Source organism: Kryptolebias marmoratus, linkage group LG14 (genome assembly GCF_001649575.2).
Source record: "Kryptolebias marmoratus isolate JLee-2015 linkage group LG14, ASM164957v2, whole genome shotgun sequence".
NCBI lineage: Eukaryota > Metazoa > Chordata > Actinopteri > Cyprinodontiformes > Rivulidae > Kryptolebias > Kryptolebias marmoratus.
This window is the reverse complement of record NC_051443.1, coordinates 26,390,110-26,405,473: the sequence shown is the minus strand read 5'-3', so window position 1 is coordinate 26,405,473 and position 15,364 is coordinate 26,390,110. Positions and strand designations below refer to the sequence as shown.

General features: G+C 43.4%; 2 protein-coding genes across 2 annotated transcripts in view; both read left to right on the top strand.

Moving 5' to 3' along the window:
* Positions 1–1,030: 1,030 nt before the first annotated feature.
* Positions 1,031–12,273, top strand: wu:fi75a02 (cyclin-dependent kinase 13). Its single transcript, XM_017441826.3, has 11 exons — positions 1,031–1,162; positions 2,438–2,557; positions 5,946–6,158; positions 7,691–8,051; positions 8,176–8,484; positions 9,186–9,209; positions 9,291–9,450; positions 9,576–9,664; positions 11,009–11,080; positions 11,494–11,624; positions 11,707–12,273. The coding sequence occupies exons 2-11, from the start codon at positions 2,446–2,448 to the stop codon at positions 11,862–11,864; spliced, it is 1,629 nt and encodes a 542-aa protein (XP_017297315.1). The 5' UTR covers positions 1,031–1,162; positions 2,438–2,445; the 3' UTR covers positions 11,865–12,273.
* A 1,675-nt stretch (positions 12,274–13,948) lies between these two features.
* Positions 13,949–15,364, top strand: part of pisd (phosphatidylserine decarboxylase) — a 10,050-nt gene continuing 8,634 nt past the window's right edge. Inside the window, exon 1 of the mRNA XM_017441824.3 lies at positions 13,949–14,049. Within this exon, the coding sequence (XP_017297313.1) occupies positions 14,000–14,049 (50 nt within the window). The 5' untranslated portion in view covers positions 13,949–13,999. The remainder of the gene's footprint in view (positions 14,050–15,364) is intronic.

The following is a 15,364-nucleotide window of genomic DNA, read 5'->3' as shown; positions in this document are numbered from 1 at the left end:
GGAGGGGCAGAACTTCCTGGACAGCACGCCATTAGGAGCTGTTGTGGAATCTCTCCTCTTTGCGAAGGCCTTCACAAACAGACAACAAGCCTCTCCGGTGTGATTTTTCCTTAGCAGGTTAAATAAATGAAAACCCTGACACACACCATAAACTAACACAGGCTGATATTTCCATCCATTTACTTTTTTATCCACTTTTCTGTAAAAGGCCGTAGTGAGCGGGAGCCTGTCTCCAACCGTCATTGGACAAGAGACAGCAGACACCTGGACAGGTCACCAGTCCATCACAGGGACACACAGAGACAGACAACTATTCATGCTCTCACTTACGCTTAGGGACAACTCAGAGTTACCAATTAACCTGCATGTTTGCATGTGGGAGGAAACTGGCGTACCTGAAGAAAATCCCCACACATGTGGGTAGAACATACAATAAGGCAGGGGGCGAACCTGTGACCTTTTTGCTGTGAGGCAGTGGCTAAAACCACTGCTCTGACACACCACCATTGTTCTGTACTTACATAAAAATATCATCTGTTCCTGTCAATTCATAAAATTACATAAATTCAATCTCAATAAGTGGGATCACCTGTATAAAAGCAGCGTTTGGTCCAGGTGTGTGATCATACGACACCAGAGAAGCTGTTGCTGCCCAATCTGAAAGGGTCAAAGGTCATTTTTAAATTATTTTGAATCTACCATTTTACAGAGAGAAAGATCATTCACAGGTGGAAGACATTTAAGACAACTGACAATCTGTTAATCATTTTTTATTGAACTTTCTACAATTTCAAAAATGTACACCAAAGACAAAAGATCATACTTTGTTTACCACAGAGGAGTAGAAACAATATTTAGAAAATAAATATATTCAAGCTATTAAAAATATATTAATAAAGGAAAACAGAAAACTAATATTTATGTTTAGTCGTCGTGACCTTTCTTTTCAAACGATGCGCTTTATTTCCGCTCTCAGCCTGATTGAAGGCTTTTATTTTGACACGAATAGCGGAAGTTAGATTTTAGTTATTTCTTGAACCTTCACACCGGTCCGCCGCGAAAGCGCAGGCACAGATTTCTGGAGAAAATCGGCAAAAACCTTCTGGAAATGACTTTAAGAAGGACTTAACGGAGACTGCTGGACCCTCAGGACCTGACGAAGGTGAGATAACCCGTTAAATGTCCCGGTTTGTCCCGGGTTAAAGGTCCACAGGCTGCAAAGCCTGCTAACAGCAGCTAGCTGCAGCTAGTTCGATCAGTTTACATCATCTCTCCCAAATTCACCCGACCCGGATAATTCCCGTGTTATCCGCGTTTATCCGCCTTTATCCGCGTGTTGCGTCTCCCTGCACCTGCTGTGACGTAGATCAGACGTCAGAGCCGCGAAGCTTTGATGAAGGACAGGTTGGTTAAACTTCGCATCATGTCGATAACACACCTGTTTCAGCAAAAAGGAGCCGAAAATAAACCGGGATTCTCCCCTCAACCTGGCCGAACCGGAACCACGGAGATTATTGTGAAGGCAGGTTCAGTTAATCCAGACCAGGTTAACATTCAGGTTCAGTTAATCCGGACCAGGCTACCAGCAGGGTTTAGTTAATCTGGATCTGGTTAACATTCAGGTTCAGTTAATCTGGACCAGGTTAACAGTCAGGTTCAGTTAATCCGGACCAGGCTACCAGCAGGGTTTAGTTAATCTGGATCTGGTTAACATTCAGGTTCAGGTAATCTGGACCAGGTTAACAGTCAGGTTCAGTTAATCTGGACCAGGTTAACCGTCAGGTTCAGTTAATCCAGACCAGGTTAACATTCAGGTTCAGTTAATCCGGACTAAGTTAACATTCAGGTTCAGTTAATCCGGACTAGGTTAACCGTCAGGTTCATTTAATCCAGACCAAGTTAACCGTCAGGTTCAGTTAATCCGGGCCAGGCTACCAGCAGGGTTTAGTTAATCTGGACCAGGTTAACAGTCAGGTTAATTTAATCCGGATCAGGCTACCAGCAGGGTTTAGTTAATCTTGACCAGGTTAACAGTCAGGTTCAGTTAATCCGGACCAGGCTAACAGTTGGGTTCAGTTAATCCGGACCAGGCTAACAGTTGGGTTCAGTTAATCCGGACCAGGCTCAGTCCCACTTCCCTTCGGTATGTAGTTTCCTGCCTTCGTATTACATTAGTGAGAACAAACCAGAAGCCCCGCCTCCGTTCCTTCAATAAACCACTGTTCAGTGTCCTTTAAACACGCCACCTCAGTCATCAGACATGAAGTAGGAATAAGATCTTTACTCCAGGTGTCAGTTAATTCAGGTCACTTCCTGTCAGTGTGTTTTTGTCGTGTTGTAAAATATTTAATTTTATGCTAATTGATAAACAGCTGATGTTTCATGTAATGACTAAGATAATGTCCTCTTTGTCTTTGTTTGTGTCTCTGTGTGTCAGACCTTGTGATGCTCTCTCGACCTCTGACGCTAACAGAGACGGACAATAAGAGGCGTGACTTGGAAGCCAAGTCTTCGCCCCCTAGTCTCCCATTGGCTGATGAAGACTTGAATCATGCAGGTGTTTATTTTTTCTGTTGGTTTCTTTTTCTTCTTCTTCTTTAAGCTGTTCCCCTTTGAGGGGTCTCCACAGCGAGTCCTCCTTCTTCATCTCACTCTGTCTTCTGTGTCTTCTGTCCAACTCCCTCCATGTCCTCTCTAACTGCATCTATAAATGTCCTCTTTGTCTATTTCCTGGCAGCTGCATCTCTAACATTCTTCTACCAATATACCCACTGTCCCACATGTCCAAACCATCTCAGTCTGTCCCCTCTAACTTTATCTCCTAATCCTTCTACCTGTGCTGGACCTCTGATGACCTCATTCCTAATCCTGTCCATACTCATCCCTCCCAAGGAGGGAACATCTTCAGCTCGGCCACTTCCAGTTCTGTCCTCCTGTCTTTTTGTCTGTCCCACTGTCTCCAAACCATACAACCTTTCCTTTGACCTTTGACCTTTGCTGCCACCCTTTTGTCACAAATCCCTCCTGAAACTTTTCTCCATCCACTCCGTCCTGCCTGGACTCTCTTCTTCACCTCTTTACCTCACTCCCTGTTCTCCTGGACAGTGGACCCTAAGTCCTTGAAGTCCTGCACCTTTGTGACCTCTGACCTTGTAGCCTCACTGTTCCACCTGTCTCCCTGTCATTCACACACAGGTACTCTGTCTTCCTACATCTGACTTTCATTCCTCGTCTTTCAAGGTCATACTTCCACCTCTCCAGGTTCTCCTCCACCTGATCCCTGTTCTCCCCACAGATCCTGATGTCCTCTGCAGACATCATAGCCCACATGGACTCCTGCCTGTCCTCATCTGTTAGTCTGTCCATCACCAGAGCAAACAAGAAGGGGCTCAGAGCCGATCCTTGATGTGCTCCCACCTCCACACTGCAGCCATCTGTCCCTCCTACAGCACACCTCACCACTGTCCTGCTGTCCTCATCACTGTCCTGCTGTCCTCATACAGGTCCTGCTGTCCTCACACATGTCCTGCTGTCCTCATACATGTCCTGCTGTCCTCACACATGCCCTGCTGTCCTCACACATGTCCTGTCCCAGTCTAACATCCTTCTCTGCCACTCCAGATGTCCTCACCAACACCACAGCTCCTCCCTGTCCGATGCTTTTTCTAAACTCACAGAAACAATGAAGTTCTTTCTGAGCCTCTCTGTTCTTCTCCATCAACATCCTCAAAGCAAAGATGGCGTCTGTGGTTCTTTCTTGGCATGAAACCATCCTGCTGCTCACAAACAGTCCCCTCTTGTCTAAGTCTAGCTTCCACAGCTGTCTCCTAGATCTTCATCGTGTGGCTCATCATCTTCATTCCTCTGTAGTTGCTCCAACTCTGAACATCAGTCTTGTTCTTAAAGATTGGCACCAACACACTTCTCCTCCATTCCTCAGGGATGTTCTAACTCTCAAAAATGTCATTAAATAATTGAGTCAAAAACCTCACTCCCATCTCTCCTGGACATTTCCATCCCTCAGCTTGTATGTCATCAGGTCCAGCTGCCTTCCTCTTCTTCACCCTCCTCAAAGTTTCCGGAGTTCAGCCTCACTAATGTTTTCCACTTCCTGGTCACAGTTTCTTCTACTCTTCTTTTCGTTTCATTCTCTTCATTCATCAGCTCCTTGAAGTACTCCTTCCATCTTCCCATCACACTCTCCTCTCTTGTTAGAAAGTTCTTGATTCTATATTTTAAGCTGAACTGAAACGTGTTTTGAAGCCAACATCTGTGAAAATATAGCCATAAAATATTTTTTGTAGAAAGTTTCAATTAAAAAAACAAAACAAAACTATATTTTTTGTAATTGTAAGTATTGAAGAAACTACTCGGGTGTTTTGGCTTTTTCTGTGACCACCCTGGAAGTGTGACGTCCGCTGAGGTTCAGCCATTCATCAATGAATGGATGAATACTGGTACAATATGGTTCAGTTTGCTGGAATTAATTGTTTGAACCGGCCAGAAAATACCACTGGAGTTTCTTTTTTTGGCTTCCCCAATAATAAAAACCTTACTCAGATTTGGATCCATAAACTCTGATGTGGGAATTACTATCAGAACTCGGGTTTGGACCACTTCAAAGAGAAGCACCGCTCCGACCCTCGTTACTGCGGCTTTGCACCAGAAGAATAGGACCTTCTGCCAGCAGCAGTCCTAACTATTTTTAATTTTAAAAGAAAGTTAAATGTGGAGGAGGCTTTCTCCACAGAGAAGGTGATGGGCAACAGGAAGTTTTCCTTCAAACAGGAAATGAACACACGCTGTCATTAAAAGGTCTGAGCTGCTTACAGGCCGACAGCCTGAGATCAGTCTGTGATTCAGAGGGAAAAATATAAACAATCCATGTGGGATTAAACAAATGTCTGAACCTGCTGTTGATTAGTTTACTCTGGGGTGAGAGTTTAGCATCCAGTTAGCATCAGGTTAGCTTCGAGTTATCAACATTAGCTCTCTCCTGCCATCTTTATGTTGATCTGCAGTGTTGTATGCTAATGTCATGACAACGATCTGGGGGTAATCGGTTCTCATTGTTCCATGTTTCCAACTCAGTCGTTATGCAGGTTGTTTTGTTGGCCACGACGGTCTTTGTGATCATCAGAATCCGAATCTGAAGAGTTTTTATCTGATTCCGGAGATTCAGCTGTCGGTTCAGGTTCATACTGGTATGATTGTATGTCCATTACTCCTGCAAAGTCTTCTGGCATTTCTTTGTGTTCAAAAAAGGCTTCTTGTTCTATTTCCACTAGTAAACGACCAGACAGTAGCGGTGTTCTTGGCCGGCCGAGGCACAGCGCTTGTCATGAACTCCGCCCTATTGAATAAATCGCTAAAAACAGTTTATTTAACTTTTAGTCAAAAAATGGGTCTGGATAACTTCCTGCACTTTACTATTCCACCACCAGGTCCTTATCATCTTTTCTCTGTCCAGATGACAGCAGGTCAGCGGGTTCCACTCGAGAAATTGGCAAATTTCATGTAATGTTAGGTTGTTTCTCAGAAAACAAAGACAGCTAAACAGAGGAAGACCCATGACGAAAAGCAAGCTAAAAAGAAAGAATTAGACCGAGCCCATAATAAAACGAGGGTAAACATCAGAGGTGGAGGGAGCTACACATCCTAAAAGGATTCACAACTGATGCAGAGTCAGCCATATTTCCTCTGTTAGCACAGCTGCAGCACACCGGCAATCAGCAGCTTTAACGAGGGTACGAGCTGTGTGAGCAGCACGTACACGAGTGTTATTGACACTGCTAAGACCCTCCTCCTGGCTCTGATTGGTTGTTTCTGACTGCGAGCGGTGTCTTTCTGATAATGGCAGTAGGACCACTGGGAGGAGCCATTTTTATATAAGTTACCTACATCAGCTTTAATGTTTAATTAATGATGGTTGGTTGTCTCCACAGGAGTGTTCTCTCCTCCTCCCCCTCCTCCTCCTTCAGCTCCCTGCTGCTCCTGCGCCTCCCTCCTGCCTCGCCTTTTGTCTGCTCACCGGCTGGAGGTGCGTCGCCTCCTGCGAGGAGCTCTGGCCTCCCTTGGCCGTCGTTTGGACTCCCTGGAGAGGAAGAGCAGGAGAAGCAGGAAGAAGCAGAAAAGGAGGAAGCAGAAACGAGGAGGAGGTGAGTTTGTTCCTCTGCTTTTAGAAAAAACATTCAAACTTGTTTCAAGATGACTGAGCCAGAACTGAAACTGAACCTAAACCTGAACTAATTAAATGTTCCTTAGGTTGCCATGGGCCTTGAATTCAGAACTGGTAAATGTCTGTCTGAGTTTCAAAGCAAACAAATTATGATTCTAAAACATCTTTTCATCTCCATCTTTTACTGCTTATCAGTGGCCGGGTCGCAGGGGCAACAGGTTCAGGAGAGAAACTCAGACATCTCTTTTCCCAGTGACTCTCCAGCTCCTCCTGGAGGTTCCCAAGGTGCTCCCAGATCAGTTCTGGGTCTGCCCCGAGGTCTCTTCCCAGTGGGGCATGCCTGAAAAACCTCCAAAGGGAGGCGTCCAGGAGGCGTCTTAATCAGATGCCCAAACCACCTCAACTGACTCCTTTTGATGTGAAGGAGCAGCAGCTCTGCTCTGAGCTCCCCCGGATGTTGGAGCTCATCTTATCTCTAAGGCTGAGCCCGGCCGCCCTATGAAGGAAGCTCATTACAGCTGCTTGTATCTGAAATCTCTTTTGGTCATGAACCAAACCTAACGGCCATAGGTGAGGGTTGGAACATAGGTGGACCAGTAAATCAAGAGTTTTGCCTTTGGCTCAACTCTTTACCACGACCAATCAGAGCAACTTCCTCCTTACTGCAGATAAGGCCCTGCTCTATCCTACCATCACTCAGGAACAAGACTCAGATACTTGAACTCCTCCACGTCAGGCAGGGACTGACCCTCAGACCCAGAGGGAACATTCCAGTGCTTTCCTGTTAAGAACCATGGCCTCGGACTTAGAGGAGCTGACTCTCATCCCAACCGCTTCACACTCGGCTGCTCCTGCAGGATCCAAGGTTCAGCTATCGGTCAGAGCCTCCTTTCCAACACCCTGGAGGAAACGTTCCTGTGGAGGCTGAGAAGTGTGTTCCCACACACTCCGGTCCCCTTTTTTTTAAAAATGGGAACCACCACCCCGGTCTGCCACTCCGCAGGCGTTTTCCTGGTCCTCCATGCAATATTGAGGAGACGTGTTAACAATGACAGCCCCACAACATCCAGAGCCTTCAGACACTCAGGGTGAATCTCGTCCAACCCTGGAGCCCTGCCACTGGGGAGCTTTTTATCTACCTCGGTGACCACTGCCATGGTAATGGACTTGTCTTCCCCTAAGTTCCCAGACTCTGCCTCTTTGAAGGTGAACATGGTGGCCTGATAAAGGAGATCCTTAAAGTGCTCCTTCCACCGCCTTAACAATATCCCTGTCCGGGTTAGTAGTTTCCCACTCCTACCAAGCATGGCCTGAGACGGGGATCACTTTCTCTTTCTGAGCCGTTGGACAATTTGCCAGAACTTCTTTGAGGCCAACTGAAAGTCCTTCTCCATGGCTTCTCTGATTTCCTCCTATGCAACTACAGCAGCTGCAGTCCTTCTGGAGATCCTGTAACTGTCAGCTGCTTCAGGAGTCCTAATGTGATCTCACCTGTTTGTGTCACTTCCTTAGGTTCACCTGCCCTCACCTGCAGCTCTCCCCCTATACCACCTGTCAGAACCTCATCATCATCATCATCCCCCTCCTCTTCAGACAGGGACGAGTCACTTTCAAGTTTCAGCCAGTCAGGGCAGAGGAAGAGGAAGAGGAGGAGGAGGAACAACGACGGGTTTAACGTTCCTGAAAACTCAGAGGGGCAGAAGGATGGGAGGTTTGTAGGACAGATGGCAGTCTCTTTCAGAGGAGGAGCTGAGGAAGAGGAGTCTCTCATTCTGCATGACTTCAGCCAAAAGAAACGCAGAAGAAAAGAGGAGGGAGGAGCCAGCCAGTCAGAGAACGCCATCAGTGTGCTTGTCAGGAAGAATGGTTTCAGGTGAGTTGGACTGGGAGGGATGATGTCATCAGTTTCAGGTGATAAAGATGGTTCCTGTCCAGGTGGACTTGAAGGGACATTATAGGATGTCTGAGTGTAGAAATGTATCTCTGTGTATTTCCAGCTCCTCCTCCCAGAATGCCTTGCTGTTCCTTCAGACAGCTGGGATTGCTCAGACCAACAGCCAATCAGGAGTCTTTCCTGTCTTCCCTGGCCAATGGCGCGACATCATCACTCAGTTCTTCTCCAATAATAGTGATTTCCACTTGTGGCTAAGCCACGCCCCCTTTCACGTCAGCCCCGCCCCTGTGCTGCACCTGTCAGCAGTTGCTGTGGAGACGATGGTGAACTGGGTGAGGGGCGGAGCGAGCTCGAACCCCCAGCAGCCCCTGAGGGACTGGACTGCCCCGCCCAGCCTGAGCAGTGATCACTGGTATCTAATTAATATCTTTAATATTCATAAAAGGTTTATAATGTTCAGAAATAATCAAACTGATTGATCTTTATCAGGAATTATTAATACCTCCACCCAGGAGGTCATGTTTTCAGTAGTGTTGGTTGGTTTGTCCATCTGTCTGTTTGCAAGAATACCAATAACTAACGAACAGATTTTGATCAGAAATGATCTGGATCGTAGTTTTTAATGACTCTATGACTTTGGCAGAGATTTGTACTTTCTGAGTGCTTCTAATTAGGTTTTCAGTAAACTCGGGAAGTTATCAATAGCTAAGTTAGTTAGTTAGTTAGCTATTAATAGTAAGTTATTAATAGCTTAAAAGATAGTTATTGTTAAATTATCAGGGAGTTATCAGTAAATTAGAATCACTCGGAGAACACCCGGATTGTGCTCCGAATCGCTACCAAAATGTAATCAGTTGATTCTTATGAGAACCCCAAGATTTCCTGAAAATTTCATCAAAATCTGTTTATTGGCTTTGAAACAATATTTCTAAAAGACAAACAAACAAACCAGTGCTACCCAAAACAGAACCTCCTTTGCAGAGGTAACTAGTTATTAGTGAATTATTGGTTATTTATAAGGAAATTATCATTAAGTCCACAAGTTACAAATATTTGAGTTTTATTTGTTGTGAAATAAAAAAGTAACTATTGTCTGATGTTTTGTTTCCACAGTTACACACGAAGGCCGACAGTGAGGTAACAAACATAAAAACCTGCTACAGTCATGTGGAACAAGTGTGATGTTCAGATGATCTGACGATGTAATTACGGTTTCAGCCCTGTGGTTTCTGCCCGGCGACAGCAGAGGCAACGAACCAATCACAGCGCTCGGAGTCTGCGCCTGCCCCGACGACGAGCCCTCCCTCCATGTTCAGCCAATGAGCTTTCAGCTGAAGTCTCTGCTGACCAATCAGCAGCTGCGTCAGAGTTCGTAGAGGTGCAGACGTTTTTCCTTGTTTTCAAACTTTAAATGTTCTTTGTTCTTTGCTGGTTTTCTCTTTTAAATTTTAACATTTAAATTGCTGAATAACAAATGTTATGTTTGTAATTGATATGTCCCAGCTCGGTAAAAGAGTCTCACAGATCCGAATAAGGCGAGCGCCGCCGAGAGAGACGCCACTCACACCGATGGGACTGCCGAAGGTTAAAAGGTGAGGAGTACCTGTTCTCGACATACCAAAAAAAGTATTTGTATTTGTAAAAAGTACAAATAAACATTGAGAGAACCAGTTAAAACGGTTTCCACGAAGCATTAAAAAGTATAAAGTCATTTAATGAATTTTTGCTACAATTTGTGGCCTTAAATGGCATTTGAAAGCATTAAATTAGAATCTCAGTAGCATTAAAAATAAGAAAGGTGTTTTTTTTAAATCACAGCCAGTCATTTCAGTTATGAATTATCGCTGTAATATACATTATCGTAACACACGGAACCGTTCTGGTAATTCCAAAAAAAGAGTTTAAAAACAAAAACCACTGGACTTCTGTAGCTGAAGACATTTCTTATCAGAGGAGCTTTCTCAATTAAAGAAGCAGAGTGTGTGGTGTTTTTAAAGCTGAGATGTTCTGTAAACTGGATTCACCTGCAGATTAACTCACTCCTCACAATAGAGGCTCATTAGAGTCCTGCAGGTGTTGATTGGACTGAAACTGACTGGGGATCAGGCCTAAAGCTCCAATCTGAGACCTACTTCTCTGTTTCTGAAGGACACCGTGACATTTGGGCATGGCAGGGAATCAAACCAACGACTTTCTGGTCTCAGCACAGCTGCACTAAAAGTTTCTTTTCATTATAATTTTTGTTTGTCTGGCAGCTCTTTTCACTTAAAAATGGAACTATTACATGATTTTATCTTCTGTAAAACAAAACACAGAAAAAAATGTGTACGAGTTCATGCATTCACTGTTGATTGCATAAAAATGTTAAAACATGACATTAAATTGGCATTAAAAGCATTAAATTTGATTTGTTGATTCTGTAGAAACCCTGTAAAGATAAAGTAAAGTTTCTGGATGCTGGGGAATGGCACCAAAAACTATCAAACAACTGGCAGACTTTCTCAGAAACTCAGTTTTGTGCAATATTGGCCTAAAATGTGCAGTGAAAATTTGTGTGGCAATGGGTGGGGATCAGTTTCTGTTCTGGGTAAAAATCCGAGCTCTGAGCTTTGAATGTGTCAGGTTTTATGGGGGTCTTCTGGGTTTCTGTAGGAGACCTGAGGGCTGAAAGTCAGGTCTTCATGCTAAAGCTGTATTTATACTCTGCAAGAAGTGAAGAAATCTGCATTTATACATGAAATCCTGGGAAGCCCTCCACCCAGAAGTTTACTTCTCTTACCACGAACAGAGATTTTTATACAGACTGAGGCAGCACATGCTGTTTGGCATGAAGAGAGCCTCAGTGAGTCCAGCAGAGACTGGGGCTTGGAGGTAGGCACATTTCATGTCTGAATTGTTTGATTATCCCAGCTTGAATCTTGACTTGTTCTCTTCAGGTTAAAGAAGAAAGAGTTCAGTCTGGAGGAGATTTACACCAACAAGAACTACGAGTCCCCCCCCAACAACAGGTTAGGTTGTCAGCATCGTTACTATGATAACAGATCCAGATAAAAACTTTATGATGTTAAAAATCCTAAACTGAACCTGCATTGACCTCGATAAGACACTAATCCTGCTTCGTGGTACAGGGACCTGGAACACCCAGATCAGCATGAATAAACCTGATTGGTGAGCCTTGATTTGGAAAACATTAAACTCCAGGAAAACATCCCCATCCAGCTTCCTGCTAACCAATTGATCAATATTTTTGCAATAAAATAGTTTATTTTTTATGTTAATGGATTTCAACAGTCGGGTCAATAAACCTTCTATTTAAAAAACAAATCCTCTCCTGAGAATCTTTCCACAGACGGCTGTTTATTCACTTTATATTGGTTGGCTGTGACGTCATCTCCCAGCATGCTTTGCTTTTGTCTTGCAGGAGCTTGGAGACGATCTTTGAGGAGCCTCGAGAAAAGGATGGAGCGCTGCTCCTGATTGGCCAACAGAAAAGGCGCAGGCTCCTCCTCTTTCCTGATTTTACCCAGCCCAGGAAGCGGAAAAGACCACAAGGTGTGCTGAATAGTGATTGCCCATTACTGTGTGTCAAAAACAGACCGTATAAACAAGACTTCTGTGTGTTTTCTTTGTTGAGGGGCGGGGCTTCCTGTTGCCATGGTGCCCAGGAAACGAGCAGCTGCCCGACGGCACTTTCGCACTAACGGTTTGGACGACAGTGACCTGGATGTGATGCTGGTGGAGCGACTGAGCGCGCTCGAAGACTTCCTGGCACAGCAGGGCCTGGATGTTTGAGATGTGACATCACTTCCTGCCAACTGACTTAATGCCAAATAAGCAGCAAATGTGGCTGCCCACCTTTTGTTTCCATGAAGACGCTGTCCACCAGATGTCCAAGGACTAGTTTTTTTTATGTGAATCAGTAACTTTTAACATTTTACTTGACATCAGGTCGCACCCCCACCCATCAGCAGGTACCTGATATGGTTTTGCTTCTACTGAAAAAATAAACACTCAGCCCTTGTTCCTGTGGTACTCTGAAGTACTCAGTGTTACTCAGGTGTACTCTGTGGTACTCTACAGTACTCTGTTGAACACTGGTACTCAGTAGTACAGTAGAAGTATGAGTGATCAGTTTAAACTAATTTATTTTCTGATGAAAGGTGTATTTTTGGAACAAATAAAGTTTGTTTCTGATCAGGAACTGTGAGTTGTGTTTTTCTGAGCTTGAACAGAGGTCAAAGATCAGGGAGAACTGGGTCAAGGAGTTTTTTACAATCAAACGGCGGTTCTGGCATCAGGTCTCAACAAATTAAAATAAAACTGCTTTAGTTTCCAGAAATTCACCTTTAAGAACCATCAACCCTTAACAAACTGCCTACAAAACACTGGATAGGTCAAAGGTAAAACCTTTAAATATCCTGACCATAACAGAGAACCTGTATTTACATTTAAAACCTAATGACTGGTACCAGAACCATCAGCATCCAGTCAAGAACCCTCTCCCAGGTCCTGGACCTGGTCTTTGAAGGATTTGTTCCTTGTTTGTTCTTCACCAGTTCACTGCACAGCATGAATCACTGGCAGACTGAGGAAGTGGCTAAAATCAAATCCTACCAGCAGCTAGAAAGGGCTGGACTGAGGACAGACAAGGACTGGACTGAAAGACAGACAAGGACTGGACTGAAAGACAGACAGAGACACTAATCATGGAGGCCAGGGTCCATCATACCAGGCAGGATCCAAGATGGAGGCTGATGTCCCTGAGACAGTCCAGCACATCACAGCAGGATGGAAGATGGAGGCGGACAAAACAAAGATGGAACACCATAACCAAACAGCTGGAACAGAGAACAGGAACATCTGTACGAGTCTGGACTGGACGTCCCACAGTCAGTTATTTTTTTCTGACACAGGTATGTGGATTTGTTTTGCACCATTTGTATCGGATCATTTGGGGCAAAACTAAGTGTAAGATTTTTTTAAAGTGTGACTCAAAGAAAAGAGTTTGAAGAATCTGAAGAAGTGTAACTGCTGTTTTGTATTTGTGAAAGACTGAAAAAAAACTATAATTCCAAAACTCCAATAAGATTTCTCTCTGCTACTTCAGCTTAAATAACACAGTGATTCTGATTCACCAGAAATACCTTCATATTTCTGATTTATTGCCTCTGTATATCTGAACAGAGTTCAGTTTCCTCTGATACTCATACTGCCCCCTCGTCGTGCTTTATCAATCAATCAATCAAATTTTATTTATATAGCACATTTCAGCAGCAAGACATTTCAATGTGCTTTACATAATTAAAAAACAAAATAAAAACAGCATGTGACATTGAATAAACAGTAAGAAAGAGACAAAAACCCGCACTCTAACCCTAATTTAGCCACAAGCAACTCTAAACAGGTGGGTTTTAAGTTGAGATTTAAAGGCACCCAGTGTTTCAGCTGGTTTACAGTTTAGCCTTGCTGATAACTTCTGGTGTCATAATCTAAGAAAACGGGTCATTAGTTTGTTTCTGTGTGCCAGGGATTTTATTGTTTTATTATTTAAGTTTTAAAAATAAAATCCAACTATATTCATACGGTTTTTAAATCCACTTTGGACCTTAAAAAAGAAGTCATGTTTCAAATACATTTTTTTGTATTTAAAAAAAAAATCAAATAAAAACATTTTTTTGTTGTTTTTCAATAAAGGTTCCCCATAAAAATATCCAATTACCAAAACATAAAAATAGTATATATATATATCATTTTATTTATTTTGAGTCACCACGATCAAGGCAACAGCCTGAGACCCATCATATTAAAGCCCGTTTATAAATTCAGATTATATGATAGCCAAAAATTGATCGGCTTATTTCCGCCTTGAAACACGCTGACGCAATAGGCTGACGTGCGGCGTCTTACGTCACTTCCGGAGACGCATCATGGCGGCGGCCGCTCGAAGAGTCAGCGGAGCTCCGCGTGTCAGCTGCAGGTATGAAGTCGCCGGCTCGGTTCGGCTCAGTTCGGTCCAGTTCGGCTCGGTTCGGTGCTGTTCCAGGATGGAGCTGCTTTTAAAACATAAAATCAGTTTTATTCTTAATCTCTGTTTAACTTCAAATAAAGGGGAAGTAAAATAATAAAATAAACAACACAGGTTCACTAGGTTACAAAACCATTATTAAAAATGTAATTAGTTTTAATTGCTTTTTTATTTTCAAATTCTTTGATTGTGGTTCTGAACTGCAAACCTGGTTCATGTTTGGTTTGGAGTCCATCTTGTTTTATGGATGTGCAGCAAAGACCGGCTCCTGTCAATCTGTAGACTCAAAACACCTCAAGATGGGATTTAAGATGGCTTTATAATCTGCAGGAAGTGAAGAAAATACAGCCATCTTTCTGGCCGTTCCAGCTAAACTTCTACTGATAGTCAAATAGCAAAGAACTCGTGGAAGGAGAAACCTCCTCTTCCTCCTTATCGGACTGGTTCTGGTTCTGACATATCCAGAGAGACTTAATGTTACATCCTCACAGTTTTACTAACCTTTGAGTTTACGCTGACTGACGACACAGCCACTGAGAGGAAATGTCATTATAGTAGAAGTTTATCAGAGAACGCTGAATGAATCACTTCATTATTATTTATTTGTTAAAGTTGCTCCTCTGAAAAAGAAAGTGATCAGTCAGAGGAAGCTGTCTCCTTAGTTTAATTCAGAATTATGTTTTTTTTAAAACAGGCAGCTAGAATGTTTGAAAGAAAATTGTGTTCCACTATTATGGAATAATTATATTTAACCTGCAGAGATATTCTGCTAACAAACAAGAAAGCCTTCATGAAGCTCGAACTGTGTATTATTCATCTTTAATAGAAGAGAAGAAGAAGAAGCTCAGGTTTCTGTTCAGTTCTGAAGAGTCCTGTCTCTGTTGGACCACGTGTCCCTATAACTCTGAGGAGTGATGCCTTCATGAGATTCTTTATAAATAAAATCAACACCATCCTTCCTGCTGTTCCTCTGATTTCCTGTCAGATGAAGCAGCTTCAGACGTGTCTCTAGAACCTGATTTGTGTTTGGAGCGTTTCTGTCCTGTTGAGGTCTGAACTGTCAAAATAAAAGCTTCATCCAAACCATCAACATGTCTGCTGGATCCCATCCCAACCAGGCTGTTTAAAGAGGTGTTTCCACTAATTATTGTCCCCATTTTGGATCTGCTCAGTCTGTCTCTGATGACTGGTTCTGAACCTCAGAGCTTTAAGGTTGCTGGAATTAAACCTTTCCTTCAGAAACCTGATCTGGATTCAGGAGTTCTGG